We start from the raw sequence: 25,088 nt of genomic DNA, 5'->3' as shown, positions 1-25,088 counted from the left end.
ATCTGAACCAACGCTATGTTCCAACTGTGACATTTATTTCATTTCTGATGTAAAACCAAATGTTACGCTGTAGCACACAGATTACCTTTCGTAAAAGGGTGTGAAAGGTAGGACATGCAGGATGCAATACAATAATGGGGAGAGGTGGGATGTTCTCCTTTTAGGAGCCCATTTAGAATATGATAAGCAAGTGAGAACATGGGGCACAAACATCACAACTCCCATGCATGCCTTCAAGTATCTTCTTTGGAGGTGCTTGCACTCGCTGGACTTCAAGGGTGGGTTAAAAGCATTCTTTGGAAGAGTAGAAAGTTCACACTGCTGGAGATTTCAGAGTAATGTTAAGGCCAAAACACACTGGGTATGCTTTTCCTTCTTCCAGAGCACCATTTGTTGTTTTACTTAAAACTGCATTAAGCTTCTAACTCAAATCCCAGCCCAACTTTGTGACCTCCAGCACTGAAATTCTTGCCATCAATCAAGCCTGAGAGAGTCAACTTTATACCTAGAAAAGCAAGGAAGGAGAGTCTTCATACAATAATGTCCCAGTATAACACCTTCTCACCAAGTACCTGAGTCTTCGTGACGTGTCTTCTTTACTATAGGAGCTTATGTGCATACACAGCCTTTACTTTCATATTACCTGTGTAAGATTTCTATTTTTTTTTTTCCTCCTATTCTGTTCTAGAGATGATAGTAAAATAACCCACAACATAGTAACCAGTAGGATTTGCTACTAGTTGGGCTTACATACCAGGTCGAAGGGTGTGAGCATAACCAATTCCAATCAGGCTGGCATTATTCACTTTAGCCTACAGGAAAAAAAAAAAATCACTGCCATGCACAAATACTCAAAAAGTTGCTCTAGTGCTCCTGTTCATTCTTTCAGTTACTTGTAGATTGATCTCTAGCTGTGTTGTATTCTAGTCTTTTCCCCTACAAGTTTCCAGTATACCCAATTTTCACTATGTTCCTCCACTTTACCTTCAACCTGGAACAGGCACAAGAAATAGGTCCCATCTTATCTTCAGATTGTGGCATACTACAGCTATATCAAGTCCCACCCTATTTTTTCTAAGGAATGAGCAAAAAAATTATGAATATGCAAACTTATCTTTTACTAAGTTTTGAGCTGTTTACAATAGCGTTTCCTATTTTTTAATTCTGGCTGAATTATCCTGGAACTAATTCTTGTTTTAAGGCTTAACAAATGCTTGCTACCTAAGTGCTTAGTGTTATTATGTATGCAGTTACTTTTATTCATGTTGCTTTTTGCCCCTAACATTTCCGTAAGACTTGGTAAGTGTCAGTAAAGGCACTTAGCTCATAACCTTGACTGACTTTGAAGAGCTACATAACTCAGTGTTAAGAGAGGGCTGTAAGCTCAATTGAACTGTCATCTTACTGCAGTAGTTTTGTCTAATTCTTACCCAATCCACAATGTAGAAAAATATTTCATGCTCATATTACCTTTTCAAAACACATTTTGCATAGGCACAATAGACAGACTAACAACTATTTTTTTAAAGATGTTTCACACATATGACTTGTAGTCCTAGTTGAAGTTTAAACCACAACAGTTTGCTGTCTCCTATACTTTCTCAGTAACTATTTGGAGCAGCTATTTCACATCACTATTTTTTAGCGTTTATTGGAGCTTGAAATACTTGTTCCTTTAAAAAAAAAATCTTACCACAATGGAAGTCTTCTCATCCAGTTGGTACTTAGCAGCAATACCAAATCGTGTGTTGTTACTGCCAGCAGTCCATGCAAGATTGACTGATGTCTCAACCTTATTATTAACTTTCTGATAAATAGACCCACCAAATTCAGTTCCATCGTTCCTGTTTGTAAGAGATGCAATTGTCAGTAAATAGCACCCCTTGAGATTATCTCTTCCTTTCCCATCATCATTTGATCATTATCTCAAAATGAACCAAGGTGTCCAGTGGACCCATGGTCATAGAATTCCTAGCTGGAGCTCACAGCTGTTCTGATGTTTACCCATAACAAGGGTATTGTTTGCTTAACTGACCACAACTGACCAGTAGCCAAGACACAATGTTTGAGATTCTGACAGAAAACAAACTTTACTTGTCTTAAGGAGAAAAGCCTCTGATAATGTATAAAGGGACAAACCTAGAAAGAGATTTAAGGCAGTTATGGGAATGATGAGACTGAAAACAAAGTTATTGCATGGCAGTTGTTTAAATATAAAAAGTTCAAAGATTCTCAAAGCATCTGAATGCAAAGGCTAGAGCTACACTAAGGTGACAGCTGGAAACAAGAATTATGCAACACACACCTCTCTCCTCAACCCTGGGCGTTTCTGAGCCAGAAACTCTCTCTTTGGTGAGGGAAAGGGTAAGATAGCTTAACTGAAGACTCTTGTCTATTACCAAAATAGAAGTTGAAGTTTACCAACTTTAATTCCAAACTAATGGTGTGAAGTGCCTTTATGCCATTATCTTGTGTACACAAAACCAAGATGACCCTGAAACACAGTCTCAACAGACAACAAAAAGTTGAGAAGTTGCCTCTGCTTTAATTGTACTGAAGATGAAAACATGATGTGAATTATTTTTGAACTAAATCAGCATCCTCCCTCCTTCCTACCACATTTTACCTAGCTCAGTTAATTCTCACTATTAATCTAGCTTGGATCTTCTGATAATTTTCTCTAGGCTCAGATTAATACTTACACATTAGTGTGCAGCTGGAAGTCTCCTGCCTTATATCCCAAGGCAAAGTTGTTTTGCGAAAGCTTAGATTTTGCCGTATCAAAAGCCATCTGATAGCCAGCAAGCCAGCCTTCATAGCCCAGCACTGCCCAGCCATAGATGGTTGGTCCAGAGAGATCAATGTCTATATTGCAGCCTAGATTGAGATATTCTCTTTTGTAGGAGGTCTTCAACTTTCCACTCTTCTTCCTGCAGAGAAACATTTAATTTTATCCCTTGTGGTCTATATTATAGGTAGTTTTAATCCTGTATGTATGTCCTTTAGGGCCAGTGCATTAAATGACTAATGCCTACTCAAAACTTAAAATCACCACAACTGCTGAAGAGCACATGGGATGAGGGTAACACTGATGTTACATGTATTTGGTGGTGCTACTTCCAACATTTTCAACGTCCTTAAAATCCTTGAGAAGTTATAAAGGCATCAATCTTTTTGCTTATTACTCAAAACATATCAGGTTTCAAATTCTGTTCACCGCAAATAGTTGCAATATGTTATGGCACCATCAGTTTCTTTCAGCAGCATCTGCGACATCCCACAGTGATAGCTGCTCTTTTTGTCCTTTAATGATTTTTTTGGCTGCTCAGCTCTCTCCACTGTTCCTTTGTGTGCACTGCCTACTCTCCTTCCTCCTTCACTGCTGGATACCACACTCCCTTACTGAGAAGGAATTTTCCTCATCCCCCATGTATCATCCATTTAGTCTGTCTTCCAAAGAAGCCTGTTCCTCTCTCACCAATGTGTCTTTCTGCTCCTTTTGCTACCAATTCAAAGTTAACTGCAACAGAATTTTATCACCTCCATCATCCTCTCCCCAGGCCCCTTTATCTTTGAAGATACAGCAGGACACCGTGCTGTCCATCACTCATACCCAGGCCTGGAGGCTACTTTTTAACTCTTTTTCTAATTTCTTATATCCAAGTAGTATCTAAAACTCTGATTTTTTTTTCTGTTATGCTGTTCTCAATGATAAAGAAATACCAGTAATTATTTACAAAGCAGTCTCAAGCTTGATGTATATCCAGACATACATACCCCATATACACATCTTCTTTGCTCTGTCAACCAAAAAAGAAATAAATAATTTTAAAAAGAAAAAAAAGTGCTATTCCACTGCCTATCATAATACACAGGCTGTTCTACTTCCACAGGCTTCAGGGGAGAAAAAAAAAAAAAAGCAAGCTTTGCTTTTTGTTCCTAAGGCACTGGGTTGACAGCAATTGGACCATGAACACCATGAGAAAGATGGTACAAATTAAGCAGTCCCTGTAAGACCTAGCTATTCAAGGAGCGAGTAACAGGAATACAATACCTCCTCTAAAACAATAAATTTGCAGTGGCCAAAAAGCCAGAGTCATTTCTAGCAGAGCTTATTCTGCTCATTGCCTTCAAAATACTCTACAGTACCTGCAGAACAAAGTTCTTGATTTTTTATTTTTTTTGAAACCATGAGTTCCTTCCTGTTGCAATATTTGAATGTGACCAGTCAGTAATGGTAAGTTTTGAGCATTTACACAACGTACAGTATATAAGCATTTCTAATGAGAAGTTAAGGGCAATTCTAGGACTCCTTAGATAAAGGTGACTGAAAATACTTACCCTGTGTTTGGTACAAATACAGTGTCAAGAGCCACCTTCAGTCCTTCAGCCAACTGTAAAGAAAAACAGAGAAGTTTGCTCACAACTCTGCTAAAACATGGCTTGTTTTATTACATTACTATGGTGCTACTTCAGGTCTAAAGAGAAGGCGTGACATGAACAGAAAGTCTCCCACACATTTTTACAAAGAGATCTGTAGGTGCTGTATGATAAAGGATTAAAATTGGGAATTTCTTCCTACAATGAGGCACCATTAACAGCACACACTTTAAAGATTTGTTATTATGGGAATATTTCAAACCTAGTGTTGACAAGAAAATTGAGAAACTGTTAAAGAAAACTCTTCAGTTTTACTTATTTATTCCCTATAGAGCCAATAATCCATGCTGCAGCTTAAGAATCCCTCTCAGAACCTATGCATATTCTGAGACACAGTACTACTTCACTGGCCAAACCATGTACTGGGCACAGCTGTTCCACCTCATTTTGAGTTGAATGTGTTAAAGCACTGGTAAAATTGCAAAACCTTAACTATAAAAAGGGATGGACACATATAGTGGAGAGCACCACAAAACTTTTATTACCTTTGGAAGTTTTACCTTAGTTTGTAGGCAGTTGTGAAAAGCAGAAAGCTATCGACTTTGAAAAGGAGTTTCGTATTTTGAGAGTGTTGTATAACAGCAACCCTTTGCTTAAGCAGCGCCAAGCTGCAAATTTTCTCTTCAACCTTCAGCCGAAGCCTTAAGTCTCAAGGCAGCCAAACTTACAGCCTTATGTATTATGGCATTTAAAACAGAGAATCCTCTCCGGTTTTCTTTCATGACTGTAGCAGTGACAGCTCTACATAGCTAAAGTTGATTTTCAAAAAAAAAAAAAAAAATCACCCTTGTGTTTAGAGCGGATAATAGTGATACTCATTCAACCAGCTAATTTGGTATGCTGGCATCTGCAATAACTGTATCTTTGTATCGCTATGTAGCAGCACTTGGCTGTGGTTATGCTTGCACTCCCTGCGCTAAAATTCATGATGCTGTCTCTCAGTCTGTGCATTTTTAGTACTCTGGGGAGTTTTGTGTAACTTTCATTCCTCAGTGTTTTCTGCTCAACTCAGTATTTTCTCATACCAACTGCGGAAACATTTTCAGAGTATCAGCTTCCTCTTACCTGATCCTCCATGGAAACTTCTGTTCCCAATGTGTTGTCCGTGTTCCACTTCTGGAGGAATGTAAGTCCATAGTCTTTGATCTTGTATTTTGTCTCTAGACTACCTGAAGCCTTGCCTGTGTCTGTGTTAGAAGAGCCAGTTGCTGTAAATTCCTGCCAAGAGGACAATATGAATTTCAGCACTCCTAAGTACTTTACCTTTTTCCACTTGTCAAATGCTAACGCAAACACTCGCTACCCTTAGATCTTAAAAACAGAACACTCAAAATCATCATCCTCTTCCCTATCCACACCCAAAACTATTCTTTTTGCATCTCATCATTTCTGGCATCTCTGTTCTGGATATTTGTTATCAAGATGTGCTGATAGAGCCCTGGAGCTTGCTTAGGTTGGAAAAAGACTTATTACACTAAGAACTGTCATCAAAAGCAAACAAAAACATTTCAATATCAATCAGAGATCCTGTTAGTACTCAAGTACTAGATTTAGATTTCACATTTCATGCCCAGCCTCTCTTCCATCCCCTAAACCATATATTGCTGCTGAATGCTCATTACAAACACTAATGAGCACAAAACTTTTAGCAATAGACAACTGTACCAATACCATATCTGTCTTTTACAGGTAGATATTTTTTTAATCTCTCTCTCTTTATTTTCCTCATGCTGCTTTTATGGTGCTCTTATTTTGAATTGTTGGGACAGAGATTGCAAATGGCTTTATGTACATGTATCATACAGGAGATTAAGCACTACGGACACAAGCCAAACTTCATGATGTAAATGAAAATATGATGCAGAACAACCAAACGATATCCCCCACAGAAAACCTCATCAGAGAAAGCAAAAAAAAGCCAACATGACAAAACAGTCACTGTTCTTACCAGCTGGTTAAGCATCCAAAATGAAAGTTGCATGGAGAAGGAAATACCCATTTTAGAACTTAACAGAGTTGTGCACGTTCCGTCACAAGATAGTGTAGTTAACAATTACCATATTACTGAGAATCAAAACTTCACGGCAGGAAAAGTACGCACATTCTTTGATGTCAGTAATTGACAGCTGTCGTAATACAAACGCTGTGGAGTTCCTTGACCTTTGTGTGCCGGGTGCACGATAGAAGTAATCCATCAAAAACTCAACTGAGACAGCACGCAGTAATACAAAAGGAATGACTTACGCCATGCAAGAGAAGGGATCTAAAGCAAATATGGTTATGAGATAGGCTGAAAAGCAGGACAGCCCTATCAACCAGGATAGCAGTAAGTGCTGGCGCTCAAGAAATTGAGAGTCATTGTAAGAATAAGCTTATCTAATATAAATTGCATATGCCTGTGCTTAAAGACCGAAATTAAGAAATCCATTCTTGGTTTTTCCATTCTTGGTTTTGCCAGCTTTCCTGTGAAGTCACAAGGGAGGTCCATTTTTCCACCACTAAAATGGGGATCACCACATTTTCTAGTTACCTTAAGTGCTATAAATCTTAATTAACACCTACAAAATGCTCTGAAATTCTACACAAAGTATGTCAGGAGGACTATTTAGTTTTAATTAATTAATTAGGTCCTGCATTATAAGCATAGTGGAGATGTGTGAAAATGAAGTTAAGGCAAACTGTGGTTCCTTTTTATCCCTTGGCCTTTTGGATGAAAAGTCTGTGAACTAAAAATCTTATAAAAACCAACAGCAGAGAATCTCAACTGCATTCATAAACAGAAGTGAGACCTATATATGGTGAAGAAAAACTGCGTGCATGGACGTTGCAATGCAAACTGGAAGGAAAACTATAAATCCTGAACAAGGTATGTGAAAATTCTTGCACACCAGAGGAAAAGAAGTACCACTACACGAGTTCTACAAATGGTTATTAGAAACAGATCAGTTGGCTAACAATTTTAAATTGAGAAACAAAAGAAAGAAGCAACACCTGCTATCAAGTTATTACCATTTTAGGAATTTGCCCTCCCCTCCATATTGGTGATGTTGAAAGCTCCCAGTACTTACCACCCCACTGGAAGACTTGGTCTTCAACTCTAACTTGACCATTCCAAATCCTGAAAATAGAAGAGTACAGAGCATCTGTTTCACCACAATATACAAGCAAGGTTTATTTGCTACACACCCAGCAAGTCTGGCACATAGGGAACACTGGCCTGAAATAGCCTATTTTCATATTTCACCAGTTGTTCATCTTAGTGATGATAGATTGAAGGAATTCTGGTGATTCGAGGTGGTCCATCCTTCTGCTGGATTCCTACCATGAGGTATTTAATGGCTTTCTCAAATAGTAGTGTTTTTATTGTAGACACCCAAGACAAAATATGAAATTACTATCAAACCTCAGTCATTTTACTTACCATAGCCCTTATTGAATACATCCCTGGCAGCCTTTCCCAAGTCACTGTATGATGGTGGGACAGCCATGGGATCTGAAACACAGTGGAAGCTGTAAGAATCCTAGGTTTAACAGCATAAAATACAAACTATATTCAAAGTATGTATAGACATCTGTGACTAAGTACCCTACGTGTGCTTCACTGATAAGAAATTGCAAGGCCTTCGAAGAATGTTCATGAAAGTCATGCTTGTGTCATTATTGCTTTGTCAGAAACCAATCTGCTCCTAATCATTAGGAGCAGCGTTAAATTCAACTACATACCGAGACTTCACATTCTGCTATTATGTTGCAAAAAGAGCTCACATGAGCATTTATCACCATTCCAATAATATGCAAAATTGCTTTCATGACAGGACCCTTTCTGAAAGGGGCTCCAAGCAGTGAAGCCATGTCAGCACTGAACAATCCCAAAGGAAAAGATAATTTACAAGTTTATATGGAAGTCAGTTCTTAGGAAGTTTTCCAGAGATTTGGAAAATACATAAAGATCTCATTACACTGTCCAGTAGCTTCCAGTATTTCTGCACTGTGTGTACAAAATAGCAACAACTACACCTTCTAATACACATAGCTGCTACAACTAATATGGAGTACAAAACTCAAAAGGACAGATGTGATGCTACACCGTACATCAGTTAATCCACGTTAAAAAAGCAAAAACACTCTTCCCCTCATAGAAAAATTCATCTTTCCTTTCTAGAATAAGTTTACTTAACTGTAGAGGTACACCTGCTCCAGAAAAGAAAGGCCATCAAAAATGATGCTTTTGATTAATTTTAATGCTAACCCTTTGCCACTTACTTTTTTGCGCAGCTGATCAAATTGCTGACATTGTTCCCTGCAACACCCAATATGAGAAAACCCCTACCCCGCATTTGTTACTTGTACCATAACAAAAGACTAATGAAAAATAAAATAATAACTCAAGCAAAACCCCCCAAAATCATCATGTCACTCCCACCAATTTAGTTACTTTTTTTTCCCCCTTCCCCACATCGTAATCCTGATGTTAATATCCTATTTCTTAGTGTTCTGTTTTTTTACTCATGCTTTTAGCAAAAACCTAACAAGTATTTTTTTGACTTTTATATAACTAGAAACCTTTATATAACCAGAAATCTATTTCCTTAACAGCTTCTGACTTTGCTTTCTAAAAACACAGGTAATCAAAATCCAAATAGTTTTGCAAAATACTCAGGCTCTCTCACAAATGCAACAGTATCCATATTAAGCAATTAAGTCCTGTTTTCAGATAGCGAGCCCCTTCCTGAAATGAAGCCGTCATGCAATTTGCATCCCACAGTGAAAAAATGCTCTACGTTCAATGACTTAATATCTAACCTGCACTACATATCTATCAATATGTACCCGTGGGTCTAGAGGATATAAAACAGCCGGACATGACCGCAGGTTCCTTATCTGAAGATCAGGTCATAAGATAGGCACTTCTCAAATTTACTACATAAAAAGGCCTTTTAACCTGTCAAACATGGAGAGGAAAAATTAAAATCGGTGAGTTGTTAAACTGATGAAAAACAATCAATATAGACTTTTACAACAATAGAGTTTTAATACATACAATGGTTTTGGCAACCTAGCTATGGAGCAGAGCGTATATTTCTGATAAAACATGTTTTTTACCACACAAACCTCTCAATTCAGAAGTTTCAACTTTTTTTTTTTGTGTGTGTGTGTGTGTGTGTGTGTGCGCGTGTTCTTTTTTTTAAATAGGTTTGCCAGAAATAAGCCTCACCACTTATTGTAAACGCCTTCTTTTTAAACAGTATCTTCTTAATATCATACTTGGACTTGCTTTCCAACACGGAAATCATTACAACAGCCACAGGGAGAAAACACTGAGGAATAACAGGCTAGGGCGAGCGATCGTTAACGCTGCCATCTTTAGCTACAGCACGCAGTAAGTCAACAACCGCACGTCAGCTGCGAAAATAAAACGCCGAATTGGCGATGCGAGGGAACGCGCAGAGAACGCCCGCACTCGGGTACGGCGCAGACACCGCGAACCCTCCCCAGCTAAGCGCCCGCAGCCGGGCCCCGCGGCAGCGGCCCCGCCCTCGGGGCAGCGGAGCGGAGCGGAACGCGCGGCCCTTCGCAACGGCGCCATTCGCCGCTTCCAGGCCCGGACGCCGGGGCCCCGGCGGGACCCCGACCACCCGCAGGGAGGGCCCGGCCCGGCCCGCTCCGCGCCACGGGGCCGCCACCACAGAGCCGCCCCCTCCGGCCAGCGCGACGCCCCCCCCCCCAAGGGCACGGCGGCGCCGGCCAGAGCGAGCCGCCGAGCGCGCTCCCGGCTTCCCCCCTGGGGCCCTCGCCCCGGCGCGGGCCGGGAGACGCCACCGGGCCCCGCCGGGCCGGCTCCGCGAAGCCCGGTAGAGCCGCGCCGCGCCCGGGCCCCGCCGCTACCTGCCGGCCGCTCCGCTCCGCTCCGGGACAGCTGTCGGTCGCCCCGAGCCCGCATGCGCAGCGCCGCCCCGCCGCGCCACCGCCCCTGAGGGCCGCCCGCGTGCCGCGCGCGGGGCTGGGGGCGCGCGGCCGAGGGGGAGCGGGCGCGCGCGGCGGCCGCCGCAGGGGGGCGGGGCTTTCGCCGCTGCTCTCGGCGGGCCCCGGGGCGAGGGGAGGCGGCGGGGGCCGGTGCCGCGTTCGGCCGGCTCAAGGTGCGCGCGGGGCCGGGAGGAGGCCGCGGAGGGGCCCGCTGCGAGCGTGCCCGCGTGGCGCTGCTGGCCCCTTCTGCCCCCCTCCTCGTTCCCGGCCGTTTCGAGCTGCTCGTGCTACGCGCAGACAGAAACTGGAGCTCCTCGGCCGTAGCAAGGCGCAGCGGCACCCTGAGGTCAGCAGCCCCGAGCCCGATAAAAGACCTTGCAGGCGGGACAGGAGTGAACTCGGCCCAAACCTGCAGCCAGCGCTGAGGAAGCCCAGCTGCAAGTCTTTGCCTACCTGGCAGTATGAGCACACCCACTTTGACAGACTCCCTTTAACACACTCGAGGCTTGCAGCAACTGCCTCCAGTGATTGCCTGCTATTGTGCAGTCCAGTGCTGAGGAAGGAAAGAAGTGTAAGGAACTAAAAGCAATGCAGAATAAGGAATAATAACTTGATGGGAAGGAAAATTATTTCCGATACCCAAAGGGGGCCTACAGGAAAGCTGTGGAGGGACTCTTCATCAAAGAGCATAGCAGTACGTTTTAAACTGAAAGAAGGGAGATTTAATATTGGACATTAGAAAAGTTATTTACTAAGAGGGTGGTGAGGCACTGGCACAGGCTGCCCAGAGAAGCTGTGGATGCTCAAGGCCAGGCTGGATGAGACTTTGAGCAACCTGGTTTAGGGGAAGGCGTCCCTGGCCAGGGTAGGGGGGTTGGAACTAGATGATCTTTAAGGTTCCTTCCAACCCAAACCGTTCTGTGATACCGTGGAGGAAAAAAAAAAAAAAGAAAAACAAAAATCAACTACAGCGTTTTATATCGTTTAAGGGGAAAAAAAAAACAAAAACAACAACAACACACAAAACCAACAACCTCTGAACAAGCCATTTTTCTTCTACCCAGAAGGATTAAGTGTGCTATTGAGAAAGAATACAAGGCCAGCAAATTCTGTCTCCAGTCCCAAGACAAAGTAGTCTTCTGGGCTACTTAGTATTATGTATACTGCATCAGTGTAATGCTGTATGCTACTTAAGAAACATTTGTAAATGCTAAGCTTGTGTTATTGCTTTCAAATGCTTTAAAAAATGACACCTATATAAAGAAGTCAAACAGTGGATTGAAATATCACTTTATTTCCGCTGATTATTGAAGAAAACACTGAATACAGCAGCTAAATGTCTTTTTACTATGAGGCAGTGGAAGACATCAGATAAGGGAAAAGCAAGAGTATTAGTCTATATAATCTCTATTACTAAGAATGATCAACACTAATTATATAAGAACAAGCAAAGGTGGTGTTCTGTAGGCTCAAGTAAGGTAAAAAATATGTCTGTTCCACAATTCATTCAAGGCTATGTATTCTGACAGTACAGATACAAGTTCTTCTCTGCCTCCACAAAGACTGCTAAAGGACCTAACTATTTACAAATCAATTAACATTGAATTAGTAATAGTCAATAGGACTATCTATAAAGTCTTTCTTATTTGAGTTGGTTTTCCAAGCTTGCAGTTCTATAATATATTTGCCTTATACTCCCACAAGGTATCCAGACACAAAGACAGCGATGTGTTCCATACACATGCTCTGTAATATGTCAAAGTTGCTATTTTACTAATAAAAACTAGTCACTTTAAGAAGTTCATACACAGAATTCTTGTCTCAAATACAATTAAGTAATGCAATCTTGATTGGAGCCCCTCTGAAGTCCGTAATAGTCATTACCTCTCAAAATGATTTAAAAGGAGCTAGCGGAGCTGTCAGGTTTGCTTATAAAAAAGTTGAAAACCACAGACATATCAGAGGAAAGAGCTAGCAGAACACGCTTACATCAAATCAAAAATTCAGTCTCATTCAGGAGAAGGCTGGTTAGCCAAACAAAGAAGTGCAGTCTGTCTTCAGAAGCAGGAATGTTGCTGCTAGATTAAAAATAATCATCTGTTAAAAGCCTATGTTGGACAATTTCACTTGTGTTTTTTTTTTTTGAGAGGAACTACTAAAAAGCAGAGACCCTGCTTGTTCTTTACCACTTAAAAGTTCTTGGATAAGGCTTTATGTTGGAAAAATAAAGTCACACCCTATATTGAAAACAGAATCTGGGACCTACATCAAGAATGGGTGTTTCTCTCTTTAAAGTTTTATGCAAGACTGTATCTCAGAACACTTCAGAATATTGGGAGAGGGAGACAAAGAAAGATATGTTGATTTTCTCTTAAGGTACGTGATTTTTAATTTTGTCTAGTCACATCCACATCAAACTCTCCATGAACATTTATAGCTATACCGTTCCTTTTTGCACTGAAGTCTGTAGAGAGCTGTAAGAAGTTACAGCTGAACAAAGGAACGATAAAAGGAATGGTTCAGAGCCAAGTCAAATTTTAAAATATTAGAAGCATTAGACCATAAAATCAGAAAAATAACATCATTAAGAGGCAAGGGATGGTTATAGCTTAAGGGGGATAAAGTATGTCAGCCTACTAGGACAAATAAATTAAAAGGCAAAGTAATGGCACTATCCAGTGTCGATATCTATCACGCTGATCAGATAGTGCTGATGCACTGTGTTGCATTAGGATTCTCATCCTCTTTATCTAGAGTGGAGAAAGGATTTGATTTATACTAGACATTTTGCACTAGTGCCATGGACTTGCTTTAAAGCATCATTACTATACGCTTTTTGCAGTAACATCCAAAGAAAGATAATGCAGTTTCTATGTTCACGAAAAGCTACAAAAATGTCTCTTCAAGTCACAAACCTAGACAAGCAATTATTCACTCCGATCCTTTGGCTCTCTGTATTTCCATTGGATGTAGTCAAAAATGTCTTTCTCGCATTCTACTGGTAGGGCCTCCCCAGCAACTCCTGCAAGCATATTACAGATGCTATTTGAAAGGTGGAAATTCCATACAATCCTGGACTGCCAAATGCATTGCAAGATTAAGACAAACTGCTGTAAGCAAAACAGATTTAAAAAACAACAACAGCAAAAAAACAGCAAACCCCCACAGACTCATACAGTATTTAGATATTAATTCTCAGTGTCAGAAGAAAAAAGATAACCAATTAACCTTGGGGCTACATGGTTATGCAATTAAAATACATATATTTATACACACATATATGATATAGTAAGCCCTCCTCCAAAGAACAGAAGGACAAAAAAAGATCATGTTAAAAGAACAGGAAAACATTTGTTGTGCTTTACACTGAAAATCCAGCCTGTATATCAGTAAGACCAAGTAGATTAGGTGGCCTGATAGAGTTATCGTATGCTGCCTGTACATAGTAGCCTGCCTCCCCTGCTATAATGGTGTCAAGTACCAGAAAGGCCACAGTGAAAAATTTCATTAACTACTGTATTTACCACAACTTCCAATACACTGAGACACCGATTTAAGGAGATAATCACACAAAACATGAAACTATAAAGAAAACTACATGTAAAGGTCTAGACTGACCAGTGACGCCCAAGGGACGGATCGTATACTCATTGATTGTGAAGCCCATTTCCAGAGCATGAGTTCTCATGTTCTTATTGAATATATCACTGCCTGTGAAATACAGTACACCACAGTAGTATTGATCTTTAGGGATGAACCTAGGATAGAAGTGGAAGAAAAATATAGATTTAGGACAAATGTAAAGCTACAAGCCATTTGGAGTTCAGCTGCTCAGCCACTGTTCTAGGTTTGCTGCCTTTTTAAATGCACAAATGCTGGAATTCTGTATATTAGATTCTCCCAGAAGCCTGACCCAAGAATGAAATGCATATCAAACAAAGGTACGGCACATTTACCCTGACCCATAAGTTACTGGTGTTCACCCACTGCATGGTTATGGTGCTTGCACCACTGACAAGAAAGAATTTATGTCAAAGCAGTATTGATAACATAGGTCATGATTATGAAATTGAATAGAAAGCCATGACTTGAAATACTCTTGCTAATATCCTGTTCTAAACTGGCAGTTGTACAGTGGCTTCTATACAAGGTAATTGGAAACCTGTTAAATGCTATATTCTAGACATGGGAATGGAAATTTGAATGCAGACTGGAAGCAAATATCTATTATGTAGTAGATAGCTAATGTGTTCTTTTTTTTTTGTTGTTTTGTTTTATTTTTAAAGGTCTACCTGATATCAATTCTCCTATGTGGATAGGCTGTTCCATCTTCTTTATTTGGCAGCTGACAGACACCCTGTGAGAACGTAAAGAAAGTGAGAAATTCAAAATGATGTTAAACATACATGTATTTGAGATAGCCTTACAGGACTTGACTGTTTTTAATAGTCCAGCCTTAAATAATCTTTTGAAATACACATTTCCAAATATGTATAATTATGGTTTGATCATTAGTTATCTTGAAGAGCAAAAAAGAATTAAATTCTTGTTGAAGTGATTAAATATTTTATTAGAACAGCTGGGTGTCATTGTGACAGTGAATCACTGTTTTATGCTGCTAAGAGAACTGTAGTTCAATAGTCTATAATTCCTAAGTTATTACAGCAGGAGGAATCACAGGACTTTTCCATCCCTCTACCCTAATTATTATCAGGCTCTTCAGCACGGATAAACATCAGTAAGATCAGGAAAATGCAAACAAAGCTCATGCTAATAGAAATAAAAGTACAGATTTTTTTTTTTCCTGAGATATCGTCTACCATTTTTCATTTCAAACTGCTTTGTAATCTCCATGCAATTCATACATTTAAAGAAAAAGGCTCATATCTTGTTTATAATGAGCAAAAATGACAGTGCAGTAAGGGTCAGGGAAATGAACCATAATAACATAATGATGAAAAATGTTTACATATTACACTGTCTCACAGTCTGCAGCTTCATACTAAGACAACCTCTATTTCTAGCTTTGTTTTGAAAGCTTAACATTGCCTGTATTTTTGAAGCTATGAAGACTGTTTCCTTGCAGTAACTTGTTTTTCTCAGATTCTCAGCTACAATCATATTTCCCTTTTTACAACATTCCTTTCTTAGCTTCCACTTTGAAGGCAAGAGCTACTGTACAACTATTTTAAGACTGATATGATTGTGCAGAAAAAGCGGTCAAACTATAATGAGCTTATAGAACTGTGACTTCAACCTGGGCTGTTAAGCGTCTCTGCTTCTGGCTCACCTATACATACATACATATGTATATACATATATATATATACACATATATTTAGCTTTAAACCCATATGGTATGCACAATCAATTTGGCAAAAATGAGGGTAGTTTTGGTTTATTCCTCCTAAAGATCAAGCCTAAAAAGCCATCATGTTTCATTCCCTCTCAGAATGCAACACAAACCAAACTGAAAACAGTCTTAACACGGTTCTTTTAGCTCTAATTTCAACTATAAACAAACAAAATCCTCAACCCTAACAGCCCCTTTTATCTTGGGAAAACAAGTATCTTTTAACTGTAGTAGATATATTGTGTCACGAAGGTTGTGTCAGTGGGGTTCAAAACTAGATGAGTACCTGCAGATTTCTGAATACTGATATTTTAATGAGATTCACTAAAAGGCAACTGAAAAAAAAAAGAGATAAAAAAAAACAAGAAAACTACAACTCCAGCAGTCTAAACAAAATTTGATGTGTATATCCTAGTTTCTGTCATGAGAGGTAATCTCCGCCACATTCCTCCACCACAAAAAAACTTACCATGAATTTGGTGTCACCTTTAGACAGCACATCTGTGACAAAGTGGACTTTTTCCAGCTGTTCTACAACTCGATGCAGAAGTTTTGACTAGGAACAAACACAACACAGAAGAACAAATTACTTCACAAGCAACAGTATCTTACTTGTTTACCTGCAGGACATCACCATAATGATATATATGCTATTGCATATGAACTTTGAGGTGGAAAAGATTAGAGTTAATAGTGAGAAAAAGCTAGTGAAATTACAATTACGAAGTAAGGAGTTTCCTGTGAAATCCATGTCAGATTGCTTCCATTTGAAATGACAAAGGTTCTTTGTTGCTTTCAGTTTTCAACTCTCAAGCAACAAATCTACAGAAGCAACACAGGAAACATAGAATCACTAGGACTACTCAAGAGTTAGCCGCAACAGATGGTAAGGGCATCAGGACATTTGCTTCTCCTCTGAAAGCATGTGGCTACATGAAGAGATAGTAACGCTGCCTTTAATCCTTGCTTTATTCAGCTAGTTCTTACAGTTCTACCTGGTAAAGCACATGAATCTGGGGAGTTTAAGGGATGAAGATGGAGGAAAGAATAACAGTAAATATACTACACTGAGACCGCAACATAATGCACAGACCCAAGAAGCAATTTCAAATCCTCAAAATAAACATGGTGATCAGAGAGCTGAGTTTACTATTACAGTAACAAAAAAAAATGCAGGAAGCTGCAATGCAAGTCTGAGATTACCTATCTTCTGAATTTAAACACGCCTTTCTGGAAGTGAGGCACAGTACAGATCCACAGTAGCAGAGAAACACACCTGTTTGGATGATTCGGATGTGAAAGTTGGATGGGTTAAGAGAACATCCATATCACCACTCGACTCTGCACCTAGGCAAGTAAGAAGCAAAGAAAAACCCTGTTAAAGACAGAAAGCATATGCACATCGATGAACGTAAATCTAACCTCACCTTTCTAGTAGAAAACAGTCAGTGAATATTCAAAGTATTTACAAAAACTGGTCGTAAGGGAAAAGAGCCCCACTCTTTTGATATCACCACATTTCATAGAAAAACAACCAAAAATTTGCTGCTATACTCCCTAGCAATGAAGCACAAACACTTCCTTTAAAGGATTTATGTGGGCATTTCATGACTGAACTAACCAGTAAGACAATGCTAACACAAAAAGCTGAATTTTAGCATAAATGCACTCTCCAGAACATATATTAATAAGTCTCGTTTATTAGCCCTAATTAAAACATGACAAGATTACAGTGTACCAACCTCGTCTAAAACTGCCACAGACTGTAGCAATATACTTTGGGTCAAGGTTCTTTACCTCTTTCAGCACAATTTCCTATGGAAAGAGGACAGATGAGCATTTAAAGGTGCCAGTCATTCATTGGCCCTCACTGCCTCAAGTTCTTGACAGAGACTTTCTTACCTGCATTTGCAGCATTTCTTCCCTTGGGATTCTTTTTTCAAAGTCTTCAAAATATCTGAGTATAGAATAAAAGTGTCTGACTTAGTGGTAAGGGTCACACCTTAAAATTCTTGACAATTAAATGTGTTTTTAGAAGAAGCAATACACATTATATTGTCTCACCAAAAGCTTCCCGTTCTCACCACAAAGAATTTAGAAAACATCTTTCCAAGCAATAGATGTGCAAGTTTGACAGTGCTTAGGAGATAGCTTCGGTGCTTGTTTTTCCACTATATCTAAAGAGCTGCTATGATGTGGGAGTAATATTACCATATGGTCAGTGGTTTATATTTACATAGCCTTCCGGAAATAAAAAAGGTACCTGACAAAACTTGGTCCATCAGCAATAAGCAGGAGCAGGTCCCTCACCCCTGGTCAGAGGTGGTCTATGTTGCCAAAAGCCAAATAAAGCTCCTTGAATAATTATACACGGAGCTGTAGAAAACAGACTGCCATGGAAAAGAGGCCAGGTGAAACAATGATGTCTGATGAGCAGGCACATTCTTCCCTTTTCTAGCACCAGAACCACTGACAGAAGGTACTAGCAGTGGTACTGCAGCCTGGGAGCCACACATTACCTGATGTGTGTGATCCATCCATCCCAATTCCTACTGAATTTCAACTCTAATGAAACAAAACCGAAGAACTGCCAAAAAGCATGCAGATAAAACAGGACTAATTGGCCTGTGTAACCTTACATTACATTCTGGTGTCTAAAGGAGTCATTAGAAAAGCCAAGCACTTGCACCCAAGAAAGCTTACTTCAACCCAATTCGCTGGTGATGGGTCAGCTTGTGCTCATTTTTTCTTAGATCTAGAAGGATTAGTGAAAAAAAATTACTTGAGGGTAAAAAGTCGTACAGTAAGTTTCCAACAATGCAAAGGTGATGCAAATGAAGAGTATCTAATAAGCAAATAGCAACCTCAAACACAAGAGATTTTAAGAAGACTGCTCAACAGCTGACAGCATGAGAAGAAATCATTAGTGCACCTTCCTGATAAAGACTTATATGGACTATTCACTTGAAAGACAAAAATCAATGTTATTTTCAGTGTAATCTCTAAGTACTTTATTGTAAATGCATATATAATGCCTTTAGCCTGTTCACTAACTTCAGCTTTTTTTTTCTTGTAAATATACTTTCACCAGAAGGAAGGCACATCCGCTATTGCAGTACTATTGTGAAACAGGCAGCTTGACAGAAGAGACTTTATTGGTGTGTGAACTGATTACCCGAAGTTACACTCACCCTCTAAAGTTTTAATTCCTTCCTCAACAAACTTCCTGGCAGCAGCTGGACTACAAAGAGACAAAGCAAGATGCAATCAGGAACAGCAAGAGTCTTACAACACCGAACAGGAGGTTTGTATTCATATTAACTCCCTAGGTTCTTTGAGGCCAAGATTAAAGTTGCTTCTAATGCTTACCTTTCAGTGTGCACATTTTCAATTTTTACTTTGAAACAGAGATGGCTATCCAAGGCTTGGCCTGCACATTTTTAGCACTGACAGAACTATATAGTGATGTATAATTTAGAGAAGTAAATAAATAAAATCTCACCAAACTGGCAATAGTGCTTTAGACAGCTATACTGGAATGTAACTGGATGTGCGATAAGAGCTACTTTAATCGTGAATAGTCTCTAAAGCAGCTGATGGCAGCAACAACAACAGTGTCTTTAGAGTAGCATTTAAAAACAAACAAACAAACAAACAAACAGAAACAAACAAAAAGTCCACAAGGCTCCAGCTTGCAACCACAACAAAGTGGCCCCAATTCCAATTTGGCTGGAGAGTTTGTGACAATCACAACGTAAGTATCCTCAAACTTTGATCAAATCTTCAAAAATTACTGGAGATCTATAACATTCCCTGTCTTCAACCTGAAGGGTTTTGAATACTGCTCTTCCCTTCCCCTAGCATTCTACTCTGCTTTGTTTCTAAGGACTCACAGGTCCCTAATTCAGTCAAACCTATTCTCAGCAAGCAATATCAGAGCCCAACACACTCAGGAAACTGATCTCTACTGTTGTTTTTTCATGCATGTGCCTGTGTGAAAGCTGAGCTCTTTTCTGCTGGGGATTCCCTAAGCACAGGATAGAAACTAGAACAGGCTTGTGAATTTCTAACAGCACCTTTCTGAAAAGCCTTCTTTTTGAGGAACGAGGGCTTTTTCATGACTCTGCTTCTTTTACAAACAGCACCAAAATGCCATTATCCCTGGCCAAATTTCACATCCTTAAGTCACACCCAAAGACTCCTACTTCACCTAAACAATTCTACTCTTCTCTATTTTTCATGGTTTTTGATCACCTATTTTCTCCTTCCCTTTTCAGCTTGCACACAGGAGCTTTCCAACTTCTATTCCTCTACTGCAAAGTCTGTAATTGACAACTGCCTTTTCTTCTTGTGCAATTGTCTCTGCAACTCTGAGGTCTTGGTGTGGGTACTACAGCATCAGCCCAAACTCATTCTTTTCAGAATTTATAATCACACAACTTCTGTTTATAACTCCACCAAATAAAACAAACAAGAACAAACAAGCAAGTGAACAAGCAACAACAAAACACCACCAAAATAACTAAGCTTTACCCAATGCCAGTAACTCGTGTCAGGAGGTTGATAGATGCACTTGTATCATCTTGTCGAATCTGCAAAAAACAAAATAACACAAACCAAAGCTTCTTTGCTCCATTTGCAGTACAAAAAGGAAGCTTAAGAAGATAAAACAACTTGGTCAGATTCTGCTTTGGAGAGCTACTATAAATCGGAACAAAACAGCACCAACAGTAGAACTGTGCGTTACTACAGTACCATACGTACCATGCCTACAAACTACCTTAACTTCCCATGTGAAGGTGAACAGCATGCTTAAAACTCAGAACTCAACAGCCTTCCAGAGTCATAATTCCACTTCTCAGGGACAACATTCACAAACTATATTCACGTTCATAGATAATACTGAAACTTTGGCAGAACTTCTAGTTCCTTAATTTGTACTCGGCACAGACTCCATGTCAACCATTCAACAGGGCCAAGTGCAAGGTCCTTCACCTGGGTGGGGGCAATCCCAAGCACAAGCACAGGCTGGGTGGAGAATGGACTCAGAGCAGCCGCAAGGAGAAGGACCTGGGAGTGTCAGTCAGAAACTCAAAAAGAGCTGGCAATGTGCATTTGCAGCCCAGAAAGCCACCCATGTCCTGGGCTGCATCAAAAGTAGCATGACCAGCTGGTCAAGGGAGGTGATTCATCCCCTCTGCTCCTCTCTCCTGAGACCACAGCTGGAGCCCTGCATTCAGCTCTGGGGCTCCCAGCACAGAAAGGACATGGACCTATTAGAGCGGGTCCAGAGGACATCCATGCGGATGACCAGAGGGCTGGAACACCTATCTACAAAGACGGACTGAGGGAGTTGGGGCGGTTCAGCCTGGAGAAGAGAAGGCTCTGGGCACACCTTCTAGTGACCTTCCAATATCTAAAGGGGGCTTACAGGAAAGCTGTGGAGGGACTCCTTGTCAGAGCATGTAGTGATAGAACAAGGGGTAATGGCTTTAAGCTAAAAGATGATAGATTCAGACTAGATGTTAGAAAGAAGTTCTTTACTCAGAAGGTGGTGAGGCACTGGCACAGGCTGCCCAGAGGAGCTGTGGATGCCCCATCCCTAGAAGTGCTCAAGGCCAGGTTGGATGGAGCTTTGAGCAACCTGGTTTAGGGGAAGGTGTCCCTGGCCACGGCAAGGGAGTTAGAACTAGCTGATGTTTAAGGTTCCTTCCAACCCAAACCATTCTGTGATTCTAATGCTTGACTCGAGTCTCACCACAGAGAGCATTAGAAATTGCACACAGTAAGCAGGCTACGTTGCAAAGTACAAAGAAAAACAACTACTGAGAAATACAGTACAAGGGAAGAAACACACCTTTTCCAATTTGCGTAGTTTGCCAGTGGATAAGAACTCATCAATTTTCTCTGCTATTTTAGCACCAACTCCATCCTAAATATTGGGGGAGAAGGAAACACCAGTTAACCTCAAGATCACTTACAGCCAGGAAAAAAAGAAAGCCCCGCAGGAAGAACTATGATATCACTTAAACCACAACAAAACATTGGTCCATAAGGGAACAAGAGCGTGCAGGGTTTCACACAAGCAGCATAAACACAGCACTTTGACGACTGCGTTACTTATTCTAGACAAGGCTTTGATTTCTACTGCCCTCCAAGTTGAGCAGGGCAGTAAAGCAACGAAGGGGAAACATGCCACCACAGAAGCCCTTGGCACGCAGACAGCTGCAGGCCCCAGCTGGCTCTGTGAGGCCCCCGCAGCAGCCAACCCCCCCCCCCCGGGAACCTCCCCCCACCGTGACACCGCCCCTCCGGCCCCCCTCGGGAAGCAGGGCGCGGACCCCTACCAGCTTCTTGGCTTCGGCCCCGCTCCGTATCTCGCTGGGATACCGGGCGATGACGGACGCCGCCTTCCTGCAGAACAGCGCGGCTCAGGGCTCAGCGCCCAGCCCCGGCGGGGCCCTGCAGCCCCACGCACGGCGAGGGGGGGGGGGGGGAGGCGGTACCTGTAGGCGTTGTACTTGTGGATGGCCCGGTTGACGTTCCGCTCGTAGTTCGCCAGCTCTGCGGGAAGAAACGCGGTTGGAGCGGCCGAGGCGCGACGCGGCGCGGCACGGCGCGGCGCGGCGCGGCCCCCCCAGCGCCCACCCACCCGTCAGCAGGTCCGTGATGCCCTGGTTGGGGCTCCCAGACGGGGCCTTCCGCTTGCTCATCGCGGGCGGCGGCACCGGCCGGCGGCAACGGGCGGAAACGACGCGACGGGGCTTCCGGCGGTGACGTCTGAAAGCGCGACCGCATTCACGCGCAGGGTTAGGGTTAGGGTTAGGGGGGGCGCGCATGCGCGGTGACGCCCGCGGGCGCCCTCTGCCGCCACCTGCTGCTGGAAAACGAGTACTGAAGGCGGACGGGTCCGCGCTTGCGCGGTGACGCCCGCGGGCGCCCTCTGCCGCCAACTGCTGCTGGAAAACGAGTACTACAGGCGGACGGGTCCGCGCTTGCGCAGTAGCGCCCGAGGGCGCCCTCTGCCGCCACCTGCTGGTGGAAAACGAGTACTGAAGGAAGACGAGGGGCGCGCATGCGCGGAGGCGCCCGCGGGCGCCCTCTGCCACCACCTGCTGGTGAGAATCTAGTACTGCAGCGGACGGGGGGAGCGCATGCGCGGTGACGCCCGCGGGCGCCCTCTGCCGCCGCCTGCTGAAGTAAATCGGGTACTACAGGCGGCCGGGGGCCGCGCACGCACGGTGGCGCCCGTGGCGCCCTCTACCGACACCTGCTGGTGAAAAACGAGTACTGCAGGCGGCCGGGGGCCGCGCAAGCGCGCTGGCGCCCGCGGGCGCCCTCTGCCGCCACCTGCTGGTGGGAATCTGGTACTGCAGGCGGACGCGGGGAGCGCATGTGCGGTGACGCCCGCGGGCGCCCTCTGCCGCCGCCTGCAGGAAGGAATCGGGTACTGCAGGCGGCCGGGGGCCGCGCATGCGCGGTGGCGCCCGCGGGCGCCCTCTACCGACACCTGCTGGTGGAAAACGAGTACTACAGGCGGACGGGGGGAGCGCATGCGCAGTGGCGCCCGAGGGCGCCCTCTGCCGCCACCTATTGGTGGAAAACGAGTACTACAGGCGAACGGAAGGCGCGCATGCGCGGTGACGCCCGCGGGCGCCCTCTGCCGCCTCCTGCTGCTGGAAAACGAGTACTGCAGGCAGACGGGTTCGCGCTTGCGCGGTGACGACCAAGGTCGCCCTCTGCCGCCAACTGCTGGTGAAAAACGAGTACTGCAGGCGAACGAGGAAAGCGCATGCGCGGTGACGCCCGCGGGCGCCCTCTACCGACACCTGCTGGTGGAAAACGAGTACTGCAGGCGGACGGAGAACGCGCATGCGCGGTGACGCCCGCGGGCGCCCTCTGCCGCCACCTGCTGCTGGAAAACGAGTACTGAAGGCGGACGGGTCCGCGCTTGCGCGGTGGCGCCCGCGGGCGCCCTCTGCCGCCACCTGCTGCTGGAAAACGAGTACTACAGGCGGACGGGTTCGCGCTTGCGCAGTAGCGCCCGAGGGAGCCCCTCTGCCGCCAACTGCTGGTGGAAAAAGAGTACGGAAGGCAGACGGGGGGCGCGCATGCGCGGTGACGCCCGCGGGCGCCCTCTGCCGCCACCTGCTGCTGGAAAACGAGTACTGCAGGCGGACGGGTCCGCGCTTGCGCGGTGGCGCCCGCGGGCGCCCTCTGCCGCCACCTGCTGCTGGAAAACGAGTACTGCAGGCGGACGGGTCCGCGCTTGCGCAGTAGCGCCCGAGGGAGCCCTCTGCCGCCAACTGCTGGTGGAAAACGAGTACTGAAGGCAGACGGGGGGCGCGCATGCGCGGTGACGCCCGCGGGCGCCCTCTGCCGCTACCTGACGGTGGAAAACGAGTACTGCAGGTGGACGGGTCCGCGCTTGCGCGGTGGCGCCCGCGTGAGCCCTCTGCCGCCACCTGATGGTGGGAATCGGGTACTGCAGGCGGAAGGGGGTTAGGGTTGTTAGGGTTAGGGTTAGGGTTAGGGTTAGGGTTAGGGTTGTTAGGGTTAGGGTTAGGGTTAGGGTTAGGGTTGTTAGGGTTAGGGTTAGGGTTAGGGTTAGGGTTAGGGTTAGGGTTAGGGGTTAGGGTTTAGGGTTAGGGTTAGGGTTAGGGTTAGGGTTAGGGGATAGGGTTAGGGTTAGGGTTAGGGTTAGGGTTAGGGTTAGGGTTAGGGTTAGGGTTAGGGTTAGGGTTAGGGTTAGGGTTAGGGTTAGGGTTAGGGGTTAGGGGATTAGGGTTAGGGTTAGGGTTAGGGTTAGGGTTAGGGTTAGGGTTAGGGTTAGGGTTAGGGTTAGGGTTAGGGTTAGGGTTAGGGTTAGGGTTAGGGTTAGGGTTAGGGTTAGGGTTAGGGGTTAGGGTTTAGGGGTTAGGGGTTAGGGTTAGGGTTAGGGTTAGGGTTAGGGTTAGGGTTAGGGTTAGGGTTAGGGTTAGGGTTAGGGTTAGGGTTAGGGTTAGGGTTAGGGTTAGGGTTAGGGTTAGGGTTAGGGTTAGGGTTAGGGTTAGGGTAGGGTTAGGGTTTAGGGTTAGGGTTAGGGTTAGGGTTAGGGTTAGGTGTTAGGGTTAGGGTTAGGGTTAGGGTTAGGGGTTAGGGTTAGGGTTAGGGTGTAGGGTTTGGGGTAGGGTTAGGGTAGGGTTAGGGGTAGGGTTAGGGTTGGGTAGGTAGGGTAGGGTTAGGTAGGTGGGTAGGGAGGGTTGGGTTAGGTTAGGAACTGGGTTAGGTTACGGTAAGTGTTAGGGTTAGGGTTAGGGTTAGGGTTAGGGTTAGGGTAGGGTTAGGGTTA

The 25,088-nt window shown here is 43.6% G+C and overlaps 2 protein-coding genes across 8 annotated transcripts; both read right to left on the bottom strand.

Moving 5' to 3' along the window:
* Positions 1 to 14: 14 nt before the first annotated feature.
* On the bottom strand, positions 15 to 10,422 carry VDAC3 (voltage dependent anion channel 3). 4 transcript variants are annotated; one of them, XM_082779611.1, is made up of 10 exons: positions 10,327 to 10,422; positions 9,271 to 9,382; positions 7,862 to 7,933; positions 7,509 to 7,558; positions 5,506 to 5,658; positions 4,342 to 4,394; positions 2,703 to 2,930; positions 1,694 to 1,844; positions 755 to 812; positions 15 to 505 (listed from the first exon to the last, which is right to left on the bottom strand). In XM_082779611.1, the coding sequence occupies exons 2-10, from the start codon at positions 9,302 to 9,304 to the stop codon at positions 414 to 416; spliced, it is 891 nt and encodes a 296-aa protein (XP_082635737.1). In that variant the 5' UTR covers positions 9,305 to 9,382; positions 10,327 to 10,422; the 3' UTR covers positions 15 to 413. The 4 variants fall into 4 exon arrangements, with proteins under 4 accessions (XP_082635737.1, XP_082635738.1, XP_082635736.1 ...); XM_082779612.1 differs by lacking the exon at positions 10,327 to 10,422 and adding an exon at positions 9,656 to 9,843; XM_082779610.1 differs by lacking the exon at positions 9,271 to 9,382 and having other exon boundaries at positions 10,327 to 10,405.
* A 1,256-nt stretch (positions 10,423 to 11,678) lies between these two features.
* POLB (DNA polymerase beta) lies at positions 11,679 to 22,564 on the bottom strand. Of its 4 annotated transcripts, none has more exons than XM_082779455.1 (15): positions 22,410 to 22,563; positions 22,264 to 22,321; positions 22,105 to 22,171; positions 21,615 to 21,689; positions 20,291 to 20,349; positions 18,949 to 18,998; positions 18,461 to 18,512; positions 17,660 to 17,714; positions 17,500 to 17,572; positions 17,034 to 17,104; positions 16,227 to 16,313; positions 14,697 to 14,761; positions 14,023 to 14,162; positions 13,320 to 13,426; positions 11,679 to 12,482 (listed from the first exon to the last, which is right to left on the bottom strand). In XM_082779455.1, exons 1-14 carry the CDS (start codon positions 22,468 to 22,470, stop codon positions 13,332 to 13,334), a joined length of 1,008 nt encoding a protein of 335 aa, XP_082635581.1. In that variant the 5' UTR covers positions 22,471 to 22,563; the 3' UTR covers positions 11,679 to 12,482; positions 13,320 to 13,331. The 4 variants fall into 4 exon arrangements, with proteins under 4 accessions (XP_082635581.1, XP_082635582.1, XP_082635580.1 ...); XM_082779456.1 differs by having other exon boundaries at positions 11,679 to 12,479; XM_082779454.1 differs by having other exon boundaries at positions 11,679 to 13,426.
* Between the last annotated feature and the right edge of the window lie 2,524 nt (positions 22,565 to 25,088).

Source organism: Aythya marila (genome assembly GCF_965140915.1).
Source record: "Aythya marila genome assembly, chromosome: 26".
Lineage (NCBI taxonomy): Eukaryota > Metazoa > Chordata > Aves > Anseriformes > Anatidae > Aythya > Aythya marila.
This window is presented reverse-complemented; position numbering and strand designations above follow the sequence as displayed.

Excerpts from the sequence above, each read along its gene's own strand:
- VDAC3 (XM_082779610.1), bottom strand. The coding sequence starts at position 10,381 with ATGCGGGCTCGGGGCGACCGACAGCTGTCCCGGAGCGGAGCGGAGCGG. Across the intron at positions 2,931-4,341 it reads GTATTTGTACCAAACACAGG|GAAGAAGAGTGGAAAGTTGA; the intron begins GTAAGTATTTTC and ends GTTTCTCTGCAG. Across the intron at positions 1,845-2,702 it reads TTCCAGCTGCACACTAATGT|GAACGATGGAACTGAATTTG; the intron begins GTAAGTATTAAT and ends TCTTACAAACAG.
- POLB (XM_082779454.1), bottom strand. The coding sequence starts at position 22,470 with ATGAGCAAGCGGAAGGCCCCGTCTGGGAGCCCCAACCAGGGCATCACG. Across the intron at positions 17,105-17,499 it reads CTGTGGCAGTTTTAGACGAG|GTGCAGAGTCGAGTGGTGAT; the intron begins GTTGGTACACTG and ends TTACTTGCCTAG. Across the intron at positions 16,314-17,033 it reads CATCCGAATCATCCAAACAG|TCAAAACTTCTGCATCGAGT; the intron begins GTGTGTTTCTCT and ends GTTTGTTCCTAG.